At 46.5% G+C, this 25,282-nt stretch overlaps 1 protein-coding gene across 3 annotated transcripts in view; it reads left to right on the top strand.

Moving 5' to 3' along the window:
* Positions 1-25,282, top strand: part of LOC306773992 (vang-like protein 1) — an 85,967-nt gene that overhangs the window by 22,946 nt on the left and 37,739 nt on the right. For all 3 annotated transcript variants that reach the window (XM_079263956.1, XM_079263954.1, XM_079263955.1), the window contains one exon: positions 8,322-8,448. In XM_079263956.1, the coding sequence (XP_079120082.1) occupies positions 8,322-8,448 (127 nt within the window). The remainder of the gene's footprint in view (positions 1-8,321; positions 8,449-25,282) is intronic.

Here is a 25,282-nt window from a genome sequence, read left to right as displayed (position 1 = left end):
ACCTTCATACCTCCTTCTCCCTTATGCCTCCCTGATACCTCCTTCATGCCTCCCTCACGTCTCCTTCATGTCTCCTTCACGTCTCCTTCATACCTCCTTCATGCCTCCTTCATGCCTCCTTAATACCTCCTTCATGCCTCCTTAATACCTCCTTCATGCCTCCTTAATACCTCCTTCATGCCTCCTTAATACCTCCTTCATGCCTCCTTAATACCTACTTCATGCCTCCTTCATGCCTCCTTCACGTCTCCTTCATGCCTCCTTCACATCTCCTTCACGTCTCCTTCACGTCTCCTTCACGCCTCCTTCACGTCTCCTTCACGCCTCCTTCACGTCTCCTTCATGCCTCCTTCACATCTCCTTCACGTCTCCTTCACGTCTCCTTCATGCCTCCTTCACATCTCCTTCACGTCTCCTTCACGTCTCCTTCACGCCTCCTTCACGTCTCCTTCACGCCTCCTTCACGTCTCCTTCATGCCTCCTTAATACCTCCTTCATGTCTCCTTAATGCCTCCTTCACGTCTCCTCAATGTCTCCTTCATGTCTCCTTCATGCCTCCTTCATGTCTCCTTCATGCCTCCTTCATGTCTCCTTCACGTCTCCTTCATGCCTCCTTCATGCCTCCCTCACGTCTCCTTCACGTCTCCTTCATGTGTCCTTCACATCTCCTTAATGCCTCCTTAATGCCTCCTTCACGTCTCCTTCATGTCTCCTTCACGTCTCCTTCATGCCTCCTTAATGCCTCCTTAATGCCTCCTTCACGTCTCCTTCATGTATCCTTCATGTCTCCTTCACACCTCCCCTTCATGTCTCCTTCACACCTCCTCCATGCGCTGCAGCTCCTGCATCATCCTGTCATCAGCCAACTGGATCTGGCAGACTGAGGAAGGCAGCAGGTGCTGACATGATGAGAACAGGGTCCGGTTCCACCGCGGCCCCCGCTGCCTCGCTCGTCGTATATCTCTCCTCCCTCGGCGCGGCCACCTGTCGCCGTTTCAGGCATTTTTCATGTCATCAGCTACCCTTCTCTTATCACGCTTGCCCTCTTTATCCGTTTCCTCTCCTCCTTATCACCCCCCCCCCCCCCCCCCCCCCCCCCATGTTCAGGTCCTGATATGAACACGGCAGCTGCTGCGGCGCTCCAGGAAGGAATGTCTTCCTCCAACTCATAGCAATGCAGGATAAATGTGGGCTTAGTTTAACTGAGGGGGATCAAACCAGCGGTACGTTTCTATAGCCGTTCACACCAGAAACAGAAACCTGGAGGAAGATGGTTTTCTGTGTAGACGCCGCTCGTTTCAAAACCAGCAGCTGGGATCTAATGCCATTCACAAAAACCTGAATGTTGTCTTTAAAACCCCGATGTTGGAAGACAGACATGCTTCCTCACAGAAAAGTGTCAATATTCTCAAATAAATATGAAAAAACATGAAAGAATAAATTAAATAAACTAAGATCATAAAAATAAAATTATTTATAAAAGAGAATTAGATAATAAATAAGATTGAGAATAAAAAAATCTGAATCAAATAAGAAAGAATAAAAAAAAATAAAAATGATTATAAATATAATAAAAATGAGAGAATGTGGAATAAGAGAAGGTAGAATAAAATAAAGTATGATGGAAGAAAATAATATAAAAAATGTAATAAAAATGAAAAAACATTAAAAATGTGTATCTAGTAGCAGGGCCGGATTAAAAGTGCACAGGGCCCTGGGCCCACAGTGTTCCAGGGGCCCCCTTCCCCACCACAACATTGTGAAAACTGTGAAACACTGTGAAACGACATTTCTAACATCTCTCAGCCAGTGGTACCAGTAGCAACACACTGGACACTGTGGTGGAACCATCTGGCTTTTATATACATTTTGTTTTATGTCCAAACTGCTGGTGTTTTCCTGACGTGGGCCCCAAGTGGGCCCCTGGGCCTGTGCCCATACGGCCCTTTGGATAATCCGGCCTTGCCTGTCAGTGAGTAAATCTGAACCAGAAAACTGAATTTACTTTTCAGGATTGGATCCATGTGTTCAGGAACGTAGTGGTTCAGTGTAAAACCGGTTCCGGTTGCCGTGCTCACCGCTGGGCCCCTTCACTCCTTTAGTTTCAGCACTGAAATGATTTTTAAGTTTAAAATCCAACATTAGCAGCAGCTCATGTGGAAAATTGGCTCTTTTGATGAGTGTAAGTGTAACTAGAGGGCAGCAGTCGGTTCGCCGTGTGACGGAGCCGGACCGCCGGATGACCCTGCTTTCTGTTGGGTTATTCAGACCAAAGCTCGTAAACGACTCCCTGTGTGTGTTTGGCTCGTTTCATCCGGATCATGTGTTGATGTGAAACCGGCAGGCGTGGTGTTATTTATACGGACATAAAACATGGATAAAGTGAAGTGTTGCTGCCAGAGAACCTTCCAGGATGATGTGCGAGCTGCGATGTCGCTAAACGTTCGATGCTAAACGTTCGATGCTAAACGTTCGATGCTAAACGAGCAGACCGGAAGTTTTTGTCATGTTGGCGTTGATGGATCAGGAGCCACGCCAGACAGCTGTTCCCGTCCAAGAGCAGAGAAGTCACGTTTTACGGCTTTCCGTGAAGAAACACCAGCGATCTGCTGAGTTTTATGAACCGGTGAGACCAATAAAAACCAGTCAGACCAGTAGGAAAATGGCGGCTGTGCCAGATGTCCAGGCTGTCCCTGTGTATGAGCCTAAAAGTCCTGTCAGGTATTACAGCTAAACTCATCTAAAAACGTTTTTTTTTAAGTTACTTCAGGCCTTTTCTCTGAGATTTTTTCAGATTTTTCTGATGTAGTGGTGCAGGATCACGAAGAATGGACCTCGAAGGCCACCGTACTGCAGCTTTTACATGTTTACCGCCTCAGAAATGGAAGAAAATATCTCTGATAACACAAAGACCGTTTGATTCATTGGCTTCTGGTCCTGGCTTCTCTGACTTTTTGCTGCTTCGATGATGGCCGAGCTGTCCGCCGACGTTTCGGCTCACTTCTCCACTGACAGCTTGGCGTGCGTCCTTATTTGGTCGTGCTTCCTGCCGCCATCATCCTTCTGTTCCATGTGATCGCAATGAACCTCAGGTGTTTCAGAAACTCTGAATCCAGAGCCAAACTGGCCAGAACAAACCCCACCACACACACACACACACACATACACACACACACACACACACACACACCCTCCCGACTCCCAAAGTCACAGCTCTGAAAAGTAAAACCCATTTCCAGGAATCACGCTGGAAGTCGGATTCCATTAATCAAATTAGAGCGTATCACTGAGCGAGAATACCAGCCAGCAGGCTGGATGATGATGACGAGGGAGGAAGATGATGGAGGGAAAGGATGAAGAGGATGTGTGAGGAGGAAGGTTTGGACACAAAGTCTTCCCGGTGGGGAGGATGAGGAAGTGGCCTGGAGGACAAGGAGGTGATGGTGGACGGGTTCACTTGGTTTCCTCTTCTTGACAGCTCCTCAAGTTCGCTTAGATTTGCAAGTTTTCCTGTATCGGTTGGTTCGTCAGCAACACAACTATTTTTCATTTCATTTAATATTTTATTTTAATTCAGTTTTATTCTATTTTATTTCATTTTATTTTATTTGAATTTTTCTATTTAAAATTATTCAAATTAAAATTTTTGTAATCCATTATTTAGTCTAGTATGACTAAATAATCAGGGTATCTGTCTACACTGACATGTTCTTCTTTACCAACCGTCCATTATTATACACCCATCCATCCACCCTTCCATCATCCATCCATCCATCCATCCATCCACCCTTCCATCATCCATCCATCCATCCATCCATCCACCCTTCCATCATCCATCCATCCATCCTTCCATCCACCCTTCCATCATCCATCATCCATCCATCCATCCACCCTTCCATCATCCATCCATCCATCCATCCATCCATCCACCCTTCCATCATCCATCCATCCATCCTTCCATCCACCCTTCCATCATCCATCATCCATCCATCCATCCACCCTTCCATCATCCATCCATCCATCCATCCATCCACCCTTCCATCCATCCACCCTTCCATCATCCATCCATCCATCCATCCATCCACCCTTCCATCATCCATCCATCCATCCTTCCATCCACCCTTCCATCATCCATCATCCATCCATCCATCCACCCTTCCATCATCCATCCATCCATCCACCCTTCCATCCATCCATCCATCCATCCATCCACCCTTCCATCATCCATCCATCCATCCATCCATCCACCCTTCCATCATCCATCCATCCATCCATCCATCCATCCACCCTTCCATCATCCATCCATCCATCCATCCATCCACCCTTCCATCCATCCATCCATCCATCCATCCTTCCATCCATCCATCCATCCATCCATCCATCCATCCATCCATCATCCATCCATCCATCCATCCATCCATCCATCCACCCTTCCATCATCCATCCATCCATCCATCCATCCATCCATCCACCCTTCCATCCATCCATCCACCCTTCCATCCATCCATCCATCATCCACCCTTCCATCATCCATCCATCCACCCTTCCATCCATCCATCCATTAATCATCCATCCATCCATCCATCCACCCTTCCATCCATCCATCCATCCATCCATCCATCCATCCACCCTTCCATCATCCATCCATCCATCCATCCATCCACCCTTCCATCCATCCATCCATTAATCATCCATCCATCCTTCCATCCATCCATTATCCATCAATCCATCTATCCTTCAGTCCATCCACCTTTCCATCCATCCATCCAACCATCATCTATCCTTTAGTCTGTCCATCCATCCAACATCCATCCGTCCATCCATCCATTGTGATCCTGATCATCAGCTTCATTTTAAATGTATTTTGCAGAAAAAAACTGTTAGTTTTTCATTTCTCTCCAACGTCCTCAGAGCTCACATACCGTCTTTCATCTGCGATGGTCAAATGTTATCCGCTGCTGATGGATTTTTTTCATCTGCATGTTTTATCCATCTAACCTAACCTTCCCTTAGCATCAGCTCTACAGCTTTCATCGTTTTTCATGACAAAAAAAAAAGTCCTAACAAAAAAATATTTCTCCTGCTTTTGCCTTTTTTTCTCCTCAGAAATGCTCATTATGATGATCTCTCCTCCTCTGTAATTAATGAAAGTAATCAGTCTCAGAGTTTGACTGATGGACTCCCGCCAGAGAAACCATCACACAGAGATTATGACGGCTGCAATGATATTTAAAGTAATTATGATTGTGGTAATATGTTTAAAGGATTACATCAACCTCCTAATCTCCTGGACTTATCAGATAAGAGTATGTTAGTCCCCGGTGGAGTTTGGAGGCTGCTGGAGGCAGCTTTTTTCTTCCTGTGTGCAGAAACAATAGTCGCTGTTGTGATGTTTTCTAGGTAATCAAGTCCAAATCTGAAGGAAGTGCAGGAATAGAGGCGGAAAGCAGCCCGGTTGCCACCCTTCAACAAGAAACACAGATGTGATGTAGCTCTGTTCTCGTGGAATATTCCCACTGCTGTCAGTCGTACTGCTTCCTCCGCTAGTCCCGCAGCCTGCAGGCAGGATATCCTCTACGTTGTTGAAAGGGAACCATGTTCTGTTTTTTGGGCTGTTCTTCACTCCGTCTTCCAGCTTGAAGGTCTTGAATATCAGAACATAAGCAGTTAAAAAGCCACCTCGTCCCAAATCCTATTTTTAACAAATACCGAGCCGAAACTGTCTGTCAAATGAAGTCTTAATGCCTTGGAGGAAAGACATCAGAAATTATGTTCAAGAACCAAACACAAAAAACCTCAAGACTCAGTTAGCAGGTTAGATGTTGAAGTTCACTACAGTCCAGTATAATGAGCCATTCATATGCTAAAGACAAATGGAGTTTCGCTTGTCTCCTACATCAGCTACATCTGTAATTTGGTCCGTTTTTGTGGTGCTTAGCTCGCCGTCATGAGAAAACGGAGCAATCATCGGTCAGTGTTGTATAGTTGTGGAGCCGACACACAACCAAAGACGTAAGAAGTCGTTCAAGATGGATCGCATGGCTGGGGGTGTGTATGTTGGTGGTAGGGGGGGCGCTGTGGGGCGGGTGTGTGTATCTTGGAGTGTGCTTGCGTATAAGGAGGAGTGTGAATGCGGATGCAGGGCGTGTTTGTGTGAGTGTGTAAAGTGGAGGTGGGATAGGGGAGTGTGTGATTGGGCAAGTGTGTGAATAAAGGGGGAGTATGTTAGTCATGTGGGGTAGGGGGATGTTTGATGGGGCGTGTGTGGGTGGGTAGAGGTGGAGGAATTGGGTGGGAGGTGTAGGCACGTATAGGGGACAGGGTATGAGTGGAGGTGGAGGGGTGGGTTGGGATATGTGTGTAGGGAGGAGTGTGTTGATTGGAGGGGGAGGGGAATGTGTGTGTGATGAGATGTGTGTGTATAAAGAAGGGAGTGTGTAAATGGATGTTTGGTCGGGGGCCGCATGTTGAGGTGTTTATAGGGGTAGCTTGTGGGGGGGGTTTTATGGGGTGTGTATGGGGGAGTATGTAAGTGGGGGCGGCGGGGAGGGTAATGTGAGATGGAGCGTGTGTTAGAGATGGGGGCAGGGTGTGTTTAAGGAGGTTGTATGTGTGTGTGTGTGTGTGTGTGTGTGTGGGGGGGGGGGGGGGGGGGGGGGGGTCTTGGTGCCAGGGGAGGGCGGCCGTTGCACTGGGGTGCGGCCTGGCTGCCGCTCCGTGGCGGTCTGGGGATCCTGGCCCTCTGTCGGTGTGGGCTGGGCCCTCTGCCTGCGGTCACATTGTGTGGGCGGAGTCACGTTGTGTAGGCGGGGCCACATTTGCATGATCACTCTTCTTTGAACACGTTCCAATCTAGGAAAGAAAAGAAAAAAAAAAAGCATCGCACCATCTTTACTTGCCATGAACTGGTCACCTGACCCCCTACGTCATTTTTGTTGAATTATAATTGCGAAAAAGTTTCAGTTATAATTTTGCAATAAACTTCTAAGTCGACGCATCAGAAAAACAACCTTATGAGAGTTCAAACTTGAGGTTTGTCGAAATTCAGGTGTTTCCATTACGTTATTGCGATATTTATGTTTTCAGCAATTCTAAGGTTAATGGCGGTTGTTTATTTTTAATTATTTGTAAAAAGTTACAGGTCACCCTGTGATGGACTGGCGACCTGTCCAGGTGTACCCTGCCTTTCGCCCAGTGATTGCTGGGATTGACTACAGCTTCCCTGCGACCCTTAATTGGACTGAGCAGTTTGGAAAATGGAGGAAAGTTTTCGGTCTCCTCATCTATTCATGAATATGATGCAATTGTTACTTGAAATGAGCAGGTCACATGACATTTGAGTGACTTTTCCATTAACAGTTTTTCTTATTTTTTATAATTTGGTTTTGCAATATTTAAAACTATCCAAACTATCCTGTTGTTTGAGTTTTTATTCATTTTTCATTCAAATACGTGGTAAAGACTACCTCATATTTCTATTTTATTATTAATAAATGATAATAATTATCCCTGCGATGGACTGGCGAGCTGTCCAGGGTGTACCCTGCCTTTCGCCCAGAGACTGCAGGGATAGGCTCCAGCTTCCCCACGACCCTGAATTGGATTAAGCAGTTTGGAAAATGAATGAATGAATAATTATGATGATGTTAGACATATAACATCATATAACATAATTTTACTGTCAGACTTTGAAAATTTAAGCAAACAATGTTAATAATAACTAAAGATCAGATTATAGACGGCAACAATCAGAGCAGCAACCCAACTGCTCAGATTGATAAGAAATCTTCACCAAACCTCAGATTCACCCTGAAATGTAATTGAAATCCTCCTGATACCCTGCTGAGTTTCATATCGCTCATTATCGTGAAGCGAGGTTGGAAACAGAGACTAAAAACACAATTTTTGCTTCCGTTCTGCTGAATCTATTAGCTGTGTCCAGGTTGGGGGGGACGGAGGTGGATGAGGGATTAACTGAGCTCTGCTAATGGAACTGCAGAGACGGCATTGTGCCATGCGGCTGGGGGGGGTACTGGTCTGGGGATGGGGTTACCTGAAGCTCCTGCTCCAGCAGGATTACGGCTGGTTAATGGTGGTGGCATATGGTGCAGTAGGCCGGCTCCATATGGGGTCAAGTTCAATGGGATTTATCGGGTCTTGGTATATTCATGAAGCCTGGTGTCACTATTTGTTTCATAAACATTTTCTATCTTTAGCTTTAGGAGACAATCAGGGTATAAAACTTTGTTTTCGACCCCTCCACCTCCCCCACCCCCCTTCGCCCTTGTTTTATCACACTAAACACGATTCTTGTCTTTCAGGGAGCGAAGCCGGGACCGTCACAAGTCGCGAAGCAAAGATAGCCGCTCGGAAAAGTCTGTCACGATCAACACGCCGCCTGTAGAGCCGCTGCTGGGTGACTCGTCCGTCCGGGGCGAGCAGGTCCAGGTAAGAGCTCCCCCAGGGCCGCTGCTCATGAGCGGGGTGCCCTGGCCCCGCTGCTGCGCCACCCCAATGAGAAAGGGAAGAATGGTGCATCTCATTTCTGATCTGTGATTAGCTGAGTCTGTGTGGAGTTGATTTTACAGCTGCTGGTGGTGCTTTATTTCTGTTTGAAATATTTTAATGTCAGCTGATCGGAAATTGCTTGCGTTTCCAAGGAAACAAGGGAAATCCAGAGGCGTTTTTTTTTTCTGTTCTGGGTCCAAAACCTTAAATCTTGTTTTAAAAACACTTTTATTTCTGTCCTTCAACCCTGAGCGAGGTCATGACAATGAGCGTTAGCTGTCTTTATAGTTAGTAGTTGGTTTTTTTTGTAAATGGTCGGCACGAATAACATTTAGCTTGGGGCTCAATGAAGACCCGGCCTGTTGTGATAATGATTGATCATTAACCAAATTTTTCTGGGAAACCAGTCAGAATTACTCTCTCCTTCACCGTACGTCCCGTTGCCATGGCATCCCCTCCAAGCTAAATACGCTGCTGAATGGGGGGGTAACTAGGCTAGTCTGATTTACAGGGGATTTAGAGAGATTTATCAGCCCAATACCAGTCGGACTGGTGATAGTTTTCATCGGCCTGGCTGAGACGGGCCATCTGGTATTAGAGGGCAGAAGCCAGAAGGACGGGTCCACTTACTGGTGGGGTCTGGGAGCTCTCTTTCTGGATGATATTTTCGGATAAATATCTGCAAGAAGAAACAATGCAACAAGCCGCCTGGTTGGACCGAACAGCTTTGTTTTCTAGATGTTTTTAATGAAACCCAAACTGTGAGCCAATGAGAGGAGCCGGGTGAGGAGGCGGTCCCCTCTGAAATGGACCAGGCCAAGCTTTAACAGCAGAAGCTGCTTTTCACCGTCAGCCAATCACGTCTCGGGCTGCCCTGAGGAATCATGCTAACTCGGACGCCTGCACATGCATCAAAATATGGATTATGTGAGGGAATATTTTATACAGGAGAAATATAAGGTAGGAAACTAAACATCTTTTAGTGTCTGATTGGCTGAATTTACAGGATCTACCTGCTACATGCCAGACAAGGTTTGTTTATCTCTGAATCCAGATAAAAGCCTGATCAGGTATCAGACAGGTTGATCAGATCGCGCTGAGCTCTTACAGTCACTGCAAAAGATAAAAAGCAACAAGCAGATCGTTTCTTGGTTCTTTTCTGTCTGTTTTTATGATCTGTAGGGTTCAGTCGACAACTTGAGTCATTTTGGCGTTTGAAGGAGTTTTTGATGAGCTGATAAATTCAACAACGTGCCGTGGTTTCTGTTGAGCTCAGATTTGTGTAAGCGCTAAATGACCTGATTCTGAAAGCAGAAACTGACACGCAGAGAGAAAATCTGTGCAAACAAACTGAACAGTAATCCTCACGAGTCACTTTCCTTTCTGTGTCATCATTGCTGGAAATGGGATTTTGGTGTCTGACTGTCCGCCGATGAGGTTCATCCCTTTAAAATCTGCTCTAAAATGCTTCACCTGTACGCAAACGGCCTTGTTTGTGCATAGTTGTCCGTTTTTGAGTCAAAGATTAATAATAACTTATAAAAGTGTTGAAATTATGGCAGATGTTTTTTTTTAAATCACAAAAATCTGAATTTTTTATCACAACTAAACTTAGCATTTAATATTTTAAATGTACAAAAATAAAGAAAATGATTTTTTACATTAATACAATAATCTTTCTCTTAGGAGCAAAGTACAAAGTGGTTTTTGTTTCACTGATTTAAACTCCAATACAAAGCAAATGAAATCCTTACATGGACATTTTCTTCCTTTATATCCCTGGGTAAATAAACATGAAATGGCTCGAAGTAAACAGACATTAAATAGTCAATCGTGTATTGGAACTATATCAATTTCTTTACGTTTTAATTCTATTTTTATGTGCAGATTTTAGATTGTCCAAGTACTGTCTGTCCTGTAAGGTCTAAGTGAGTATTTCCTCCAACTCATGGTGTGAATACCTATCTAACATACCGTGATGTAAACTAAACTAAATAAACGACTTAATGTCTCATTATTCTAATTGACTACAATAAGGAGTGCTACGATTTAATTATTAAAGCCTTTTTCATGCATTTTTTTTGGTCAAATTAGTTTTTTTTTTCTTCATCAAACATAATTTTCATATTGTCTTTACATGTTTCCAAGGAATCGACAGGAGGAATGTGTTAGCAACAGCTAGCAACAACTAGCTGGGCTGGAACGGAGCTGCTGTCGTATGTTTGTACTTTTAATATTTGATTTTATTTTGGCTTTAAGCAGCCTCCATATGTAGGAAGTCTTGTCCAGGTCTCGTCTGTTCTCCGTGTCCATAAAAACCAGAATGTTTCCAAACTCTGCCTTCAGACCCAATGAGGAAATCTCACTCTCAGAAACATTAGCTGTAAGGCTAGCTGCTAGCTTCTTGGACAGTTTAGTGGGACGGACTTCCGGTCCGTCGACCAAAAGTGTCCAGGTGGCAACTTTTACCTTCCTGCCCATAGACTGTCTGTGAAATATGGACAGAGCCTTCGGCGGTTAAAAGTGATGCCTGTGGAGACGTGCATAAAACTGCAGTTCCCCCTTCATCCACTAGGGGCTGCAAAACAGAGCAAATCCCCATAGACTCCCATGTTAAAAAGACCAACTTCACAGCAGAAATAAACATGTTTACAGCAGGAATAAACATGTTTACAGCAGAAATAAACACGCTTACAGCCTGGTTCAAAAATCCATTTTAGGTTTAATAGGTCAGGTTTACCTTCATAACAACTGTGGTGGGAGTGATTTTTTTTCTAACTCACCCGTTTAAAAGTAATTTAATCTCAAAGTTCGGCATATTTAGGGACGTGTCCTTTTGATTGACATGTACCCGATCTCCTGCTTCAAGTCAGAAGAACGTAGAACAACCGCGGTTTTTAGCCGGTTAACAACGTGACTTAACTTTAGCCCGCTTACCTCCATTGGCTCTTTAGCTCCTGTTATCTCCAGGTTAGCTTGGTTAGCTCTTAGCTACAGAAAACTCGGAGTTCGCTCGATGTCAATCATCCACCATGACTCTCACAGCCCCCCTCTCAGCTCCACCTCTTTGCCCATATTTGTATTTTCTGGGTGAGACGACAGGAATGCCCCAGCCAAGATGGCGATGGTAGGAACCGCCCACCGAGCTTTAATTCAGCTCTTCAGAAACCTACAGGTGATGTCACAGAGGCTCCGCCCATCTTTTATATACAGTCTATGTTCCTGCCTCACTTCACATCTGCGTTTCTGTCATTAGTTGTTATGAAAAATTATTTTTGAACATTTACGAATCGTAATAGAATTGTTGCGTGTTGCATCAAGATGAATTGATTAAATAGTGAATCGACCCACGCCTACTAAACAAACCAGAACAAACACGGCAAAACCAGCTAATAACTATGCTAAACTACTGATTAACTATGCTAAAACTACTGAAAACCCAACGTATTAAACAATCTACAATTACAGGTCTGCCAATGGAGGTACCTCACGATTTGGTTCAATTACAACTCAACAAAATGTTTCAGTTCATGGTTAGCTAATGCGGAACACATGAAGCTTTAACTGGATGCTCTTCCTTTAGCTTAGCAACACACGGAGCTTTAACTGAATGCTATTCCTTTAGCTAAGCAACACACGGAGCTTTAACTGAATGCTATTCCTTTAGCTAAGCAACACACTGAGCTTTAACTGGATGCTATTCCTACAATGCAGCAACACACGGAGCTTTAACTGAATGCTATTCCTTTAGCTTAGCAACACACTGAGCTTTAACTGAGTGCTATTCCTTTAGCTAAGCAACACACGGAGCTTTAACTGAGTGCTATTCCTTTAGCTAAGCAACACACTGAGCTTTAACTGAGTGCTATTCCTTTAGCTAAGCAACACACTGAGCTTTAACTGAGTGCTATTCCTTTAGCTTAGCAACACACGGAGCTTTAACTGGATGCTATTCCTACAATGCAGCAACACACGGAGCTTTAACTGGATGCTCTTCCTTTAGCTTAGCAACACACGGAGCTTTAACTGAATGCTATTCCTTTAGCTAAGCAACACACGGAGCTTTAACTGAATGCTATTCCTTTAGCTAAGCAACACACTGAGCTTTAACTGAGTGCTATTCCTTTAGCTTAGCAACACACGGAGCTTTAACTGAGTGCTATTCCTTTAGCTTAGCAACACACGGAGCTTTAACTGAATGCTATTCCTTTAGCTTAGAAACACACGGAGCTTTAACTGAGTGCTATTCCTTTAGCTTAGCAACACACGGAGCTTTAACTGAATGCTATTCCTTTAGCTTAGCAACACACGGAGCTTTAACTGAATGCTATTCCTTTAGCTTAGCAACACACGGAGCTTTAACTGAATGCTATTCCTTGAGCTAAGCAACACACGGAGCTTTAACTGGATGCTATTCCTACAATGCAGCAACACACGGAGCTTTAACTGAATGCTATTCCTTTAGCTTAGCAACACACGGAGCTTTAACTGAATGCTATTCCTTGAGCTAAGCAACACACGGAGCTTTAACTGGATGCTATTCCTACAATGCAGCAACACACGGAGCTTTAACTGAATGCTATTCCTTTAGCTTAGCAACACACGGAGCTTTAACTGAATGCTATTCCTTGAGCTAAGCAACACACGGAGCTTTAACTGGATGCTATTCCTTGAGCTAAGCAACACACAGAGCTTTAACTGAATGCTATTCCTTGAGCTAAGCAACACACGGAGCTTTAACTGAATGCTATTCCTTTAGCTTAGCAACACACGGAGCTTTAACTGAATGCTATTCCTTGAGCTAAGCAACACACGGAGCTTTAACTGGATGCTATTCCTACAATGCAGCAACACACGGAGCTTTAACTGAATGCTATTCCTTTAGCTTAGCAACACACAGAGCTTTAACTGAATGCTATTCCTTTAGCTTAGCAACACACGGAGCTTTAACTGAATGCTATTCCTTGAGCTAAGCAACACACGGAGCTTTAACTGGATGCTATTCCTACAATGCAGCAACACACGGCACTTCGGCTTACTCATAAGTGACCCGTTGTCTCAGGCAGACGACTCTCATTAAGCGTTTTGCAGAACTTGCTGAAAGGAAAACATGACAAACACAGAGAAATACTGACCTACTTGGCTCTTAGTTTCTTTCGTGGCATGACTTGTTGGCAGACTGTTCATGTGTTGTGTCTAATTTTAACATACGGCAGGATTTGCCACACAGCGCAGCCACCCCTCATGTCTTATTCATGCTGTGGCCTGCAGATCAGGGAGGCTTTAGCTTTAGTTTGTGCAATCAGAACCACCGATTCAACTGAGAGCAAGTCTCAGCTCAAATCCTTTATGTTCATCTTTGAGTGTGGCGGTTTGGCGATGTGCTCGTTCCTGGACTAAATCAGGGTTCTGATGGAGAAACACATCCCTGAAGGCAGGGATGCCCTCACAACCCAGCAGGGAAGGTTCTCATGGCTCTCTGCAGAGCCTCATGACATTTACAGAAGAAGAGCTTGTTTATTTGTGATTATGATTGTGTCTTGGCAAGAATCTGGTGATACGATATGAATCACAATACTGGCCACAATACGATATATTGCAATATATCATGACACGATAAGCACAACAATATATGACAATTTTTCTTTTATAGCAGTAAACACTAGACACTGTTGCATGTTTGGCATAAACTTACAGAATAAGAACAGAAAATCTACATTTCATTGTAGGATAAATAAAACACTGATCTTTATGTACAAGATCAATAAAGAAATGAAAATCTGCCTCATTAGTAAAGATCAGTTGTTTGATAAAATCGATACAGTGCTTTTAAACATGGCAATATTTTGAAATGTCAATATTTTTTCTTACACCCGAAGCGTAGAAACTTGTCAGTGATATTGAGAGGTTTTTGTAAATGTAGGTGTTTCCATTACCAGTTTTTTATTGGCTTTGTTCAGTTTTTGAAGTACCGTATTTTCCGCACCATAAGACACACTTAAAAGCCTTTCATTTTCCGAAAAAACTGACGTTGCGCTTTTAAAACGGAAAAATCAAGGGAAGCAAATGGAGCCTGCCATCATTCCAGAAGGATAAAGAAAAGAACTCCAACCACTGGACGTTGGTGTAAACGTTTAAAGTGAAGTGGCGAGCGTCATGGGAGCGATGGATGAGAGGCTGCGACCTCACCTTTACGAAGACTGAGAAGCGGCGTCGAGCGAGTTACGCCACTATATGTGCATGGATCCCTGAGCTAAGATATCAGTATCAACTTTCACTGTTGTCCGAGCTTTCGTAAAAGCCGGTATCATTGGCGAGCAGCCGCCCAGCACCGAGACTCCGACGATGAGAGAGAACCCGCCATGCTTGATGGCGAAATTGCCCAGCTGTTGTACCGTAGTTGAATAAAGTTCAACCAAATTCATTGTTTTGCTTTGTTTCTTTGATTTAGCATGCTCCAAATAACGCGGTGCGCTTTGGGCACAGAAATATACTCCGTGGTTGAGGCTGCGCCTTTTGGCCTGAAAACATAATAATGGAAACACAGCTGTTGAGTCACCGTGTTTCCAAAGCTGTAACTAGTACTAGTAATAATAGCCAAAAGGGATTTTACGTCTTCGTTCTTCTTTTCAGACGTGTGGAGAAAAGAAAATGTGAAGATGTCATGATTTGGGTTTTTCTGTGCTTTGTTTTTGGGCTTCCTGTTTTATTTTGTAGTTTTTCCTGTCTTGGTTCTTGGTTAGCTTCTTAGATTTCCTGTTCATTGATTTGGTTCACCTGGGTTCATTTAGTTCATTTGTTTCACCTGTTTCTCGTTCGGTTTTTCCTGTGTATTTATACCATTCATGATCACTCATTGTTTGCTGGATCATTTTGTACCTCAGTTAGTTTGTCTGTTCTTAGTTTCCTGGGTTAAAAATAAATCAGTCTTGAACCTGCATCCCTGCTCCCTCGTCTCCGCGTTTGGGTCCACACCACATCTTCACTGCTTTTCGTGACAGAATGATCCAGCCAGACGCGGACCCAGCGGAGAAAATTACCCCATATGATGGAGTAATTTTTCTTCTGCAGACGGGCTGCTATGAACTCTCCAAGCCAGGGTAAGCCAGCACCCAATCCATACTGGGGGTCCAGATTGGCTATTTGGTCTCCTCCATCGCTAGGGCTTAAATGGACTGCTGGGATGGCCAGGAGGAGGCGGGACTGCAAACAACATTGCTCCCCTTTGCCTCCTGCTCCGAGGCCCACGTCTCCAGTGTCCCCGCCTGCTCCGAGTCCCACGTCCCCAGTGTCCCCGCCTGCTCCGAGTCCCACGTCTCCAGTGTCCCCGCCTGCTCCGAGTCCCACGTCTCCAGTGTCCCCGCCTGCTCCGAGTCCCACGTCCCCAGTGTCCCCGCCTGCTCCGAGTCCCACGTCTCCAGTGTCCCCGCCTGCTCCGAGTCCCACGTCTCCAGTGTCCCCGCCTGCTCCGAGTCCCACGTCCCCAGTGTCCCCGCCTGCTCCGAGGCCCACGTCTCCAGTGTCCCCGCCTGCTCCGAGTCCCACGTCCCCAGTGTCCCCGCCTGCTCCGAGGCCCACGTCTCCAGTGTCCCCGCCTGCTCCGAGGCCCACGTCCCCAGTGTCCCCGCCTGCTCCGAGGCCCACGTCTCCAGTGTCCCCGCCTGCTCCGAGGCCCACGTCTCCAGTGTCCCCGCCTGCTCCAAGGCCCACGTCTCCAGTGTCCCCGCCTGCTCCGAGGCCCACGTCTCCAGTGTCCCCGCCTGCTCCAAGGCCCACGTCTCCAGTGTCCCCGCCCTGGTCCACGTCTCCGGCGCTGCAGGCTCCCACGCCAGCGCCCAGAGCTCGTCCACATCCCTTGCTCCATGTTCCCGAGGGGGTCCCAGGATGGGACGCTTCTCCCTTGCTCCATGTTCCCGAGGGGGTCCCAGGATGGGACGCTTCTCCCTTGCTCCATGTTCCCGAGGGGGTCCCAGGACGGGACGCGCCTCCCTTGCTCCATGTTCCCGAGGGGGTCCCAGGACGGGACGCGCCTCCCTTGCTCCATGTTCCCGAGGGGGTCCCAGGACGGGACGCGCCTCCCTTGCTCCATGTTCCCGAGGGGGTCCCAGGACGGGACGCGCCTCCCTTGCTCCATGTTCCCGAGGGGGTCCCAGGACGGGACGCGCCTCCCTTGCTCCATGTTCCCGAGGGGGTCCCAGGACGGGACGCTCCTCCCTTGCTCCATGTTCCCGAGGGGGTCCCAGGATGGGACGCTTCTCCCTTGCTCCATGTTCCCGAGGGGGTCCCAGGATGGGACGCGCCTCCCTTGCTCCATGTTCCCGAGGGGGTCCCAGGATGGGACGCTTCTCCCTTGCTCCATGTTCCCGAGGGGGTCCCAGGACACGACGCGCCTCCCTTGCTCCATGTTCCCGAGGGGGTCCCAGGACGGGACGCTCCTCCCTTGACCCATGTTCCCGAGGGGGTCCAGGAGATGGACGCTCCTCCTCTGTCCCGAGTTCCCGAGGGGGTCCAGGAGATGGACGCTCCTCCTGTGTCCCGAGTTCCCGAGGGGGTCCAGGAAATGGACGCTCCTCCTCTGACCCATGTTCCTGAGGGGGTCCCAGGTTGGGATGCTCCTCCTCCGTCCCGAGTTCCCGAGGGGGTCCAGGAGAGGGATGCTCCTCCTCTGTCCCCAGTTCCCGAGGGGGTCCCAGGTCGGGACGCTCCTCCTCTGTCCCCAGTTCCCGAGGGGGTCCCAGGTCGGGACGCTCCTCCTCTGTCCCCAGTTCCCGAGGGGGTCCCAGGTCGGGACGCTCCTCCTCCTCTGTCTCCAGTGTCCGGCGAGGAGGTCGCTCCTTCTCCCCTGTCTCCAGTGTCCGGCGAGGAGGTCGCTCCTTCTCCCCTGTCTCCAGTGTCCGGCGAGGAGGTCGCTCCTTCTCCTCCGTCTCCAGTGTCCGGCGAGGAGGTCGCTCCTTCTCCTCCGCCTCCAGTGTCCGGCGAGGAGGTCGCTCCTTCTCCTCCGTCTCCAGTGTGCGGCGAGGAGGTCGCTCCTTCTCCCCTGTCTCCAGTGTCCGGCGAGGAGGTCGCTCCTTCTCCTCCGTCTCCAGTGTCCGGCGAGGAGGTCGCTCCTTCTCCTCCGCCTCCAGTGTCCGGCGAGGAGGTCGCTCCTTCTCCTCCGTCTCCAGTGTCCGGCGAGGAGGTCGCTCCTTCTCCTCCGTCTCCAGTGTCCGGCGAGGAGGTCGCTCCTTCTCCCCCGTCTCCAGTGTGCGGCGAGGAGGTCGCTCCTTCTCCCCCGTCTCCAGTGTGCGGCGAGGAGGTCGCTCCTTCTCCCCCGTCTCCAGTGTGCGGCGAGGAGGTCGCTCCTTCTCCCCCGTCTCCAGTGTCCGGCGAGGAGGTCGCTCCTTCTCCTCCGTCTCCAGTGTGCGGCGAGGAGGTCGCTCCTTCTCCCCCGTCTCCAGTGTGCGGCGAGGAGGTCGCTCCTTCTCCTCCGTCTCCAGTGTGCGGCGAGGAGGTCGCTCCTTCTCCCCCGTCTCCAGTGTGCGGCGAGGAGGTCGCTCCTTCTCCCCCGTCTCCAGTGTGCGGCGAGGAGGTCGCTCCTTCTCCCCCGTCTCCAGTGTCCGGCGAGGAGGTCGCTCCTTCTCCTCCGTCTCCAGTGTCCGGCGAGGAGGTCGCTCCTTCTCCTCCGTCTCCAGTGTCCGGCGAGGAGGTCGCTCCTTCTCCTCCGTCTCCAGTGTCCGGCGAGGAGGTCGCTCCTTCTCCTCCGTCTCCAGTGTCCGGCGAGGAGGTCGCTCCTTCTCCTCCGTCTCCAGTGTCCGGCGAGGAGGTCGCTCCTTCTCCTCCGTCTCCAGTGTCCGGCGAGGAGGTCGCTCCTTCTCCTCCGTCTCCAGTGTCCGGCGAGGAGGTCGCTCCTTCTCCTCCGCCTCCAGTGTCCGGCGAGGAGGTCGCTCCTTCTCCTCCGTCTCCAGTGTGCGGCGAGGAGGTCGCTCCTTCTCCCCTGTCTCCAGTGTCCGGCGAGGAGGTCGCTCCTTCTCCTCCGTCTCCAGTGTCCGGCGAGGAGGTCGCTCCTTCTCCTCCGCCTCCAGTGTCCGGCGAGGAGGTCGCTCCTTCTCCTCCGTCTCCAGTGTCCGGCGAGGAGGTCGCTCCTTCTCCTCCGTCTCCAGTGTCCGGCGAGGAGGTCGCTCCTTCTCCTCCGTCTCCAGTGTCCGGCGAGGAGGTCGCTCCTTCTCCTCCGTCTCCAGTGTCCGGCGAGGAGGTCGCTCCTTCTCCTCCGTCTCCAGTGTCCGGCGAGGAGGTCGCTCCTTCTCCTCCGTCTCCAGTGTCCGGCGAGGAGGTCGCTCCTTCTCCTCCGTCTCCAGTGTCCGGCGAGGAGGTCGCTCCTTCTCCTCCGTCTCCAGTGTCCGGCGAGGAGGTCGCTCCTTCTCCTCCGTCTCCAGTGTCCGGCGAGGAGGTCGCTCCTTCTCCTCCGCCTCCAGTGTCCAACATGAGGGATCCTAAGCCAGGCCTGCCCCCGTCGTCTGGGCCCCCCGGCCGTCCTCCAGAGCCGAGGCTGCCCCCGTCGTCTGGGCCTCCCGGCCGTCCTCCAGAGCCGAGGCTGCCCCCAGACTGTTTCCTGAGCTGGGCCGTTTGGATTCTTCCCCCGGCCCTGTGCCCCTGCACTTTGTTTTTTCCCTTGGTCCCTCCTCCGGGCCCCCTCCTCCCACCCGTGTCTGGACTCTGACCTTTTTGGGCCGTCTGGTGGCCGGCCCTTGAGGGGGGGGTACTGTCATGATTTGGGTTTTTCTGTGCTTTGTTTTTGGGCTTCCTGTTTTATTTTGTAGTTTTTCCTGTCTTGGTTCTTGGTTAGCTTCTTAGATTTCCTGTTCATTGATTTGGTTCACCTGGGTTCATTTAGTTCATTTGTTTCACCTGTTTCTCGTTCGGTTTTTCCTGTGTATTTATACCACTCATGTTCACTCATTGTTTGCTGGATCATTTTGTACCTCAGTTAGTTTGTCTGTTCTTAGTTTCCTGGGTTAAAAATAAATCAGTCTTGAACCTGCATCCCTGTTCCCTCATCTCCGCGTTTGGGTCCACACCACATCTCCACTGCTTTCGTGACAGAAGATTTAAATATTAATAACATAAATAAGTTACCAAGCATCCAACATTTATTTTCATCTCCATCACAGAGATGTCTCCAGAATCCACAGATTTATTTATTTATTGGTATTATTTGCTGCGGTTTATACGATATTCATGGTCTGTGAAATTTACATGAAAGAAAATTGTTGTGAATTTGCGCCACAGTTTGTAGACGCAGGTTTTTATCAGTTTAAACCTCTGAAGAGCCTTTTTTCCGCCAGCAGGTTGGGGCAGGTTGTTTTGTTTTGCCTTTCAACATGCCAACACTGGGATGTTTGGGATTCTTCCATTGGGTGACCAGTTTAACTGATCCCACCTAAAAGGGCGGGGCTTGACACACTGCAGTGCTTTGATTGGTTGAAAAAAAGAAACGTATTTTTCGGCGCGACTTGGTTGGAAAACAAAGCAGGAATGGCTCCTTGTTTCTTTTATCTTAAAATGGTGTTATGAAGTGCCGTTACGTGGACGTTCGACGAGACCCTAGATGGTTTTATTTTTAGGAAGGCGTCTCGCTGCGATGGCGTTATGCTACGTAGTCGGGCTGTGACGATATCCTTTGTCCCGATTCGATTCCAATTTTTTGGGTGCCAATTATATTTAAATTGCAATTCTCATATCTCTGATTTTTGTAGATTAAAAACAACAAAATATGTACAAAACTTTATTTTGCTCGTTATTTTTCTTGATTTCAATGAGGAAAGAACAACACAGTGTCCCGATCATCATTCTGCTGCTATAATGCCCAAGAAAACTCGTAAAACAGAAGAAGACTCAATAAAACAATTTAAAAAATTACAAAAATTTTATAATGGATTATTTCCATTAATCTAAAAAAAAAACCTTTTTTTTTTTTTTTTAACAAAACAATGGATTTTAAAATTGTGAAGCAAAAAAATCCCTATGTTTGATTTTTCGATTCGATTTTCCCACCTCTACTACGTAGCTTAGGCATCCAGTTGATACTCTGTGGAAGGGTTATAGTTAGCTGTAGGAACGCAGCAGCGCTCCAGCTAAACGTCCTGACCCGTTGGTAAAAACGAGGCTTAAGTTGCGATGTTTTTTGTTGACGTTTAACCTGATTACGTCCAGCATCTTCCTCCAGCTGTTTTATCTTTAGTACCACTTACTTTTCAAGCCATTTCTTGCTCCTGTTGCAACCTTTTTGGGACATTTATCTGCCGTTGATTTTGAGACAGGCTCCGATTTTTTTTAATGAAATACTGAAATATCTCAGTTTTAATTTTATTTTGTATGTTCTGTAATAAGAGAAATTTGTTTTATCTACACAGAAACATGCACACTTTGTGGGATTTGTAGCTCTCCATTTACAGCATTTCTTTCCAAAGTTGACAAGTTCTATGACAGGATCTTTTTATTTTCCAGCCTTGAGAGCATTTTTTATAACGTCTCTCCTTTTCATTCTGTTTTTTTGTACAAAACAAAGCATAAAATTTTATTTCAACAAGTCCAAATCTAAATAAAATCATGAAAACCAAACACTGATAGTAAAATAAGTAAAATGAAGTGAATAAATAAAGAGTAGAATAATAAAAGACGTGTTCATAGCTAGAAGTGTGACTGTTGTGGAAAGGGGTGTAAATAAAGGTTTGGATGTTGTTCTGGCTTGCTGGAGGGGAGGGAGGCGTTGGGAACTTCTGTTTCAGGCCTGGACTTTGGTTTTCAGCCAGTGTCTGGGTTTATGGCTGCATGATGTGTTTGAACAGAATCTTCCAGCTTGTTGCTCCGGTTTCAGGAACCAGTCCAAAGCTGCAGGCTGTATGCTCATGTATGAAAACATGCGAATGCAGCAGTAAAACCTTCACGTGGGCCTGCATGCTGTCGGCAGTGTGTGGTAAAGCCATCCGGGAACGTAATGGAGGAGCAAAACCGGCTTTCTGACCACGAGCCGTGTCAGGAACCGGGTCAGTTCACGCTCTTTTACCTGCCAGGCTGATTAAAATGCAGCAGCTTTGGGACATTTCTGAAGGATTCTTTAGGTGTTAGCAGCTTCCTTGCTTGTTCAGACATCAGTTCTGGGATCAGCTTGACTCCGGCGAGGTAGCATCACAGGCAATTTAGCTTGAAATGCACTTGAAGCTGTTTGCTTCGCATGGCTTGCCTTTGATTGCGTAACGTTGGTCGCTTCCAGTCTAATTAAGAGCGGTTAGCGCCTCGTAGTAAAGGAAGCCGTCTTCTCTCTGTTGGCGTCTTACACAGCCTCATGCTGCTTTTCTGAAACTGGAAAAATAAAGGCATCTACTTCTATAAATGGTCTCCATCTTCTGGCCTCCGACATCCTGACCTTCTGCCGTCCCAGCCGGCTCCCACCCTCCCTGCATCCCAGTTCATTCAGCCCAGTTGACCTCAGCTGCTTCTGATCTCAGCTATTTGCCAACTAGAGCTGAATGTGGAGGGTACGGGAAGAGCAGCACAACTTTCCACATTCAACCGGCAGACCGCAGCGCAGGTAGCTCCACCGCTCTGGGCTCTACCAGCGTTAAGGCAGCCATGTCGAGGCGGCAGAGAGCTTGTGTTCATGTCTGGGATCCTTTCTACCTGGTGAGTTCTCCCTGCTTTGGTTTCCGGTCTGCATGATTTATGCTGCAAACTTTGCAGGAAGATAAACACAAGATTTAGGAGAAGAAATAGCTGCAGGGATTTATTTTATTAATGTAAAATAATGAGTTTATTGATTTCTAACAAACTTCAAACTGAATATTTGGTCTTTATCAAAGTCTAAACCTTCCTAGAAAAACTTTCTTTACTTGTTTTTTAAGAAATCGTTCAGTCCGGTTGATTCCAGTCGTGCTCCATAAGTCATGATTTCCAATAATAATGTAATGGATTATTTATAGATGTCCTCAGACATGATTAATAACTCGTATGTAAACTAGTTCCACTAATCCTACCCATGGCCTCCAGAAAAAGACCTTCCAAAGCTCAGGACGGTTTGGTGGCGGTTGGGTCAGTAAACCTTGATGTGTCGTATTTTCACTGCCAGTCATATCCTCAGATATACGCTGGGTAGTGATCGATGCTTCGGCGACATTAAAATGTCTTGCCTTCGTGACGCTTTTCTTATGCAATAACAAAGAAACAGAGAGGATAAAGGTGGAAATCCAGGAGTTTGTGTTATTTCTTCTTGAATTGTAAGATAACATACATTCGTTAATTTTCATGACCCCAACCTCTAGGGGTGGGAAATCGAATGAAAATATAGTGATTTTTTGCTTCACAATTTTAAAATAGATTTTTTTGTTAAAAAATGAATAAAATTAATCCATTATGAAAATTTTTGTCATTTTTATTGTTTTTATTGATCTTTTTTCTTGTCTTCTTGGGTATTATAGCAGCAGAATGATGATCTGGCCACTGGGTTGTTTTTTCCTCATTGAAATCAAGAAAAATAATGAGCAAAAAAATTTTCTTTTGTTTTTAATCTATAATAATCAGCTATAATGAAAAGTTGTGAGAATCGCAATTTAAATGGAATCGGCACCCAAAAAATCAAAATCAAATCAAATCAGGACAAAAGCATATCGTCACAGCCCTACAACCTCCACACAGTGACTGAACTGAAAAACAGTAGGATGTGTATTATATAATTATCCAGCCACTCTCTCACGTTGTCCTGTGTCTTCTAGTGGCAGAACCACTGCTATAAATGACAAAAATCCACATTAAATTTAATTTATGTAAACAAAACTACGTTATTTTGCTCTCACAGACTCGACAAAATAAAAGTTACGTACGAAAAAGGCTGATGCCACGTCCCAACCCGGATGACGTTTTCTGAAAATGATAGAAATAAATCTGTAAAAAATTTAAAGGTACATTTCAGTTCCTAAAAGCATATTTGTTGCTCAAAAAGAAACACGTAAGTCCATTTCACACCTACTACGAAGATTTCGTCCGAATAATTTACCCAGTAAGGTTTTCTATGGACTCAACGAGAACATTTACATCAGTCACAAAATTATTTGCAGCTATTTTACGAATTTTATGTTTTCCAACTGATTGAACAAATTTTTTTTTTAATTTGCATCTGACAGATAAACAGTTAGCGAGTTACGCAAGTGTCACTTTGTCACTGCTACTTCATTCAAACCTCAGAATGGCAAAGCGTCTGATTAGCTGTGTTTCCATTACGCTTAAAATTACGCAAAACCATATATATCGCAATAACAAGACGTATGTAGAAAAACCTCAAATATTGCTGAAATGTTTTACGCTCTTATGAGGTGGTTTTTCACACGTGTCGAGAGTTTAATGCGAAAGTAGGATGGCAACATTTTTTTTTTGTATTTACACATCATCAGACGTGACGTAGCGGTCATGTGACAAGTTCACGTAAAGATGTCGCGGTTTGTGTAAACGGAGGAAGAAATGGAAAACTTTTTACAGATATTTAAAGAGAAAAGAAAACCTCCATCCTTCATAGCAAAGAGAAGGAATTGTTGAGTTTTACAAGGAACTGGAAAGAGAAATGAAGAAGGGCTTCGAAAAGCCGTGGAGAATCCTCCACATTACTTAGCTAGCCACTTAGCTAGCTAGCATAAGCTGTAATAATAAAATCTCTTCCCACAGATGACATTTTACGAGAATTGCAGCTTATGTGCTCAACATCATTCTCTGGAAATACCTGCAAATGACAATTTCAAACTATTACTTTTAGTTTATGAAAAAGCGTAATGGAAACGTGACTGTTTTAGATGTTCTTTAGGCTAGCAGCTAGCTGCTGAAGCAGATCCTCATGGATCCTCACGGACATCCTCTTGAAGCGGCCGTCATCCAGCTGCAGGTCCTGAACTAAATACGTTCGGTCTTTTCTAGAACAGGATGAACCCAGTGCTTCTTTTTTTTTTAGTTTATTTTCGTTTGCAGCATCAGAACGACATCGTCGTCGCTTGATGTGGAATCCAGATTTGCAAGTTTGTTTTAGACTGTCCATGATTTCTCTGCCTTTTTGCGTCGTACTTGGTGTGCAGAGTGAGAAACATTGATATTTTCCATGTGAAATATTTGTGTCGTTTTCCGACGTCGGTCCTGATGTGTACAGGCCTGAAGGTTGCAGATCTACTTGCTGTTAGGGCTGGGCGATTAATCGGATTTTAGTCTAAACTACGATCTGGGTTTACAACGATGATAAAAATAAAAGGGTGTGATTATTTTTCTCTCTGCAGTTTCCTCTCCTGCTGTCTTCAGCTGCTAATCGAGCGTCTCTGGCGTTGCAGCGCTGTGCTGTAAACTCCTCCCACAGCCGCTTTGCTTTCATTCAGACACTGTTGCCAACTTGGAGACTTTCTCGCTAAATCTGGAGACTTTTTTTGTTAAAAGCGACAAATCTAGCAGCTTTTACTGGAGTTATTAGAGACTTTTCTGGTGTTTTGGCGACTGACTTGAAGGCACATATTGTTCTGCAGTTACTGTAAGGAAGGAGCAGCGGGAGCCTCTCCCGTCCTAAAGCACTCCCAGGCGGCCAGTCTCAGTCGGCTCCGGCTGCAGGTCCATGTAGAATAACTGCAGTAGGTTGTGGAAGTTCACCTACACATAGTTTATACCATTGTCAGTGACAACTGGCTGCATTATTTTCCTATACATAGTTCGGCCAGTTAAACACTGTAACATCCCTCCGTTACGGGGCGTTACCATAGCAACGCGTTAACCAGCTAGT

This window comes from Telmatherina bonti (assembly GCF_933228915.1).
Source record: "Telmatherina bonti genome assembly, chromosome: 24".
NCBI classification, from domain to species: Eukaryota; Metazoa; Chordata; class Actinopteri; order Atheriniformes; family Telmatherinidae; genus Telmatherina; species Telmatherina bonti.
The sequence above is the reverse complement of the archived record's forward strand: the minus strand, read 5'-3'. Positions and strand labels throughout refer to the sequence as shown.